The sequence below is a fragment of the Penaeus vannamei genome, chromosome 1 (assembly GCF_042767895.1).
Source record: "Penaeus vannamei isolate JL-2024 chromosome 1, ASM4276789v1, whole genome shotgun sequence".
Lineage (NCBI taxonomy): Eukaryota > Metazoa > Arthropoda > Malacostraca > Decapoda > Penaeidae > Penaeus > Penaeus vannamei.
In genome coordinates, this window is record NC_091549.1 from 414,247 (window position 1) to 415,000 (window position 754).

Consider the following 754-nt stretch of genomic DNA (forward strand, 5'->3'; position numbering starts at 1 on the left):
AGATAGACATACAGATGTGCAGATAGATATGTATATATATACAGATAGATATACATAAATATACTGATAGATACATAAAAGATAGATATACAGATAGATAGATAAAGACAGATAAATAGACAGACCTACGGATAGACAGAAATACATAGACAGATAGAGGAAAAAATCGTTTAATTACCTGCACATACTCCAGTAATGATTAGCGTGCATAAATATCTGAAACAGCACCCACCTGCCTTTTCGAGTGCATAAATTACCCTGAGGTTCCAGCCCCAAGTCTGAGCACGAGTGGAGCCGCAGCACCGTCGAGGGAAGGTCGGAGTTCGCCGCCTCCGCGATGAAGCCAAGAAGTCTCGTCTCATCTCGGTTTGTTTGGGCGCTTTCTTGCGTCGGCGTCCTGTTTCTGTAAGATTATTTGGTTCTTATTTTCCTCATTTGATTGTTTTGGTGAAGTGGTTTGGGTTCGTGTGCTTTAGTCTGTTAGAAAATCGTCGGTTCACGTTTCTTGAAGCTGGAGGTGGTGGCATGGCGGGGTCTATGGGAGACCGCGGGTTCTCCGCGAGTGTGTTTGTGTTTCTTTTGCGATAACAATGCGCTGTGAAGGATTGTTTTTCCTTCTTGAGATAGTGTCATTGCGGAATGCCATCATTATTTGTAAATATGGATTAAAAAGTATTGCTATTTATGCCAGCTGAATTAGCTCACTTCAGGTCAGTTCTTGAAGAATAGTTTTGTTCTCCCTCTGACCTTGTCG

At 42.2% G+C, this 754-nt stretch overlaps 1 protein-coding gene across 2 annotated transcripts in view; it reads left to right on the plus strand.

The window, feature by feature from the left end:
* Positions 1-286: 286 nt before the first annotated feature.
* The window catches only part of LOC138862793 (sialate:O-sulfotransferase 1-like), a 21,293-nt gene continuing 20,825 nt past the window's right edge, over positions 287-754 (plus strand). For both annotated transcript variants that reach the window (XM_070125957.1, XM_070126008.1), the window contains exon 1: positions 287-405. In XM_070125957.1, coding sequence (XP_069982058.1) covers positions 338-405 — 68 coding nt within the window. In that variant the 5' untranslated portion in view covers positions 287-337. The remainder of the gene's footprint in view (positions 406-754) is intronic.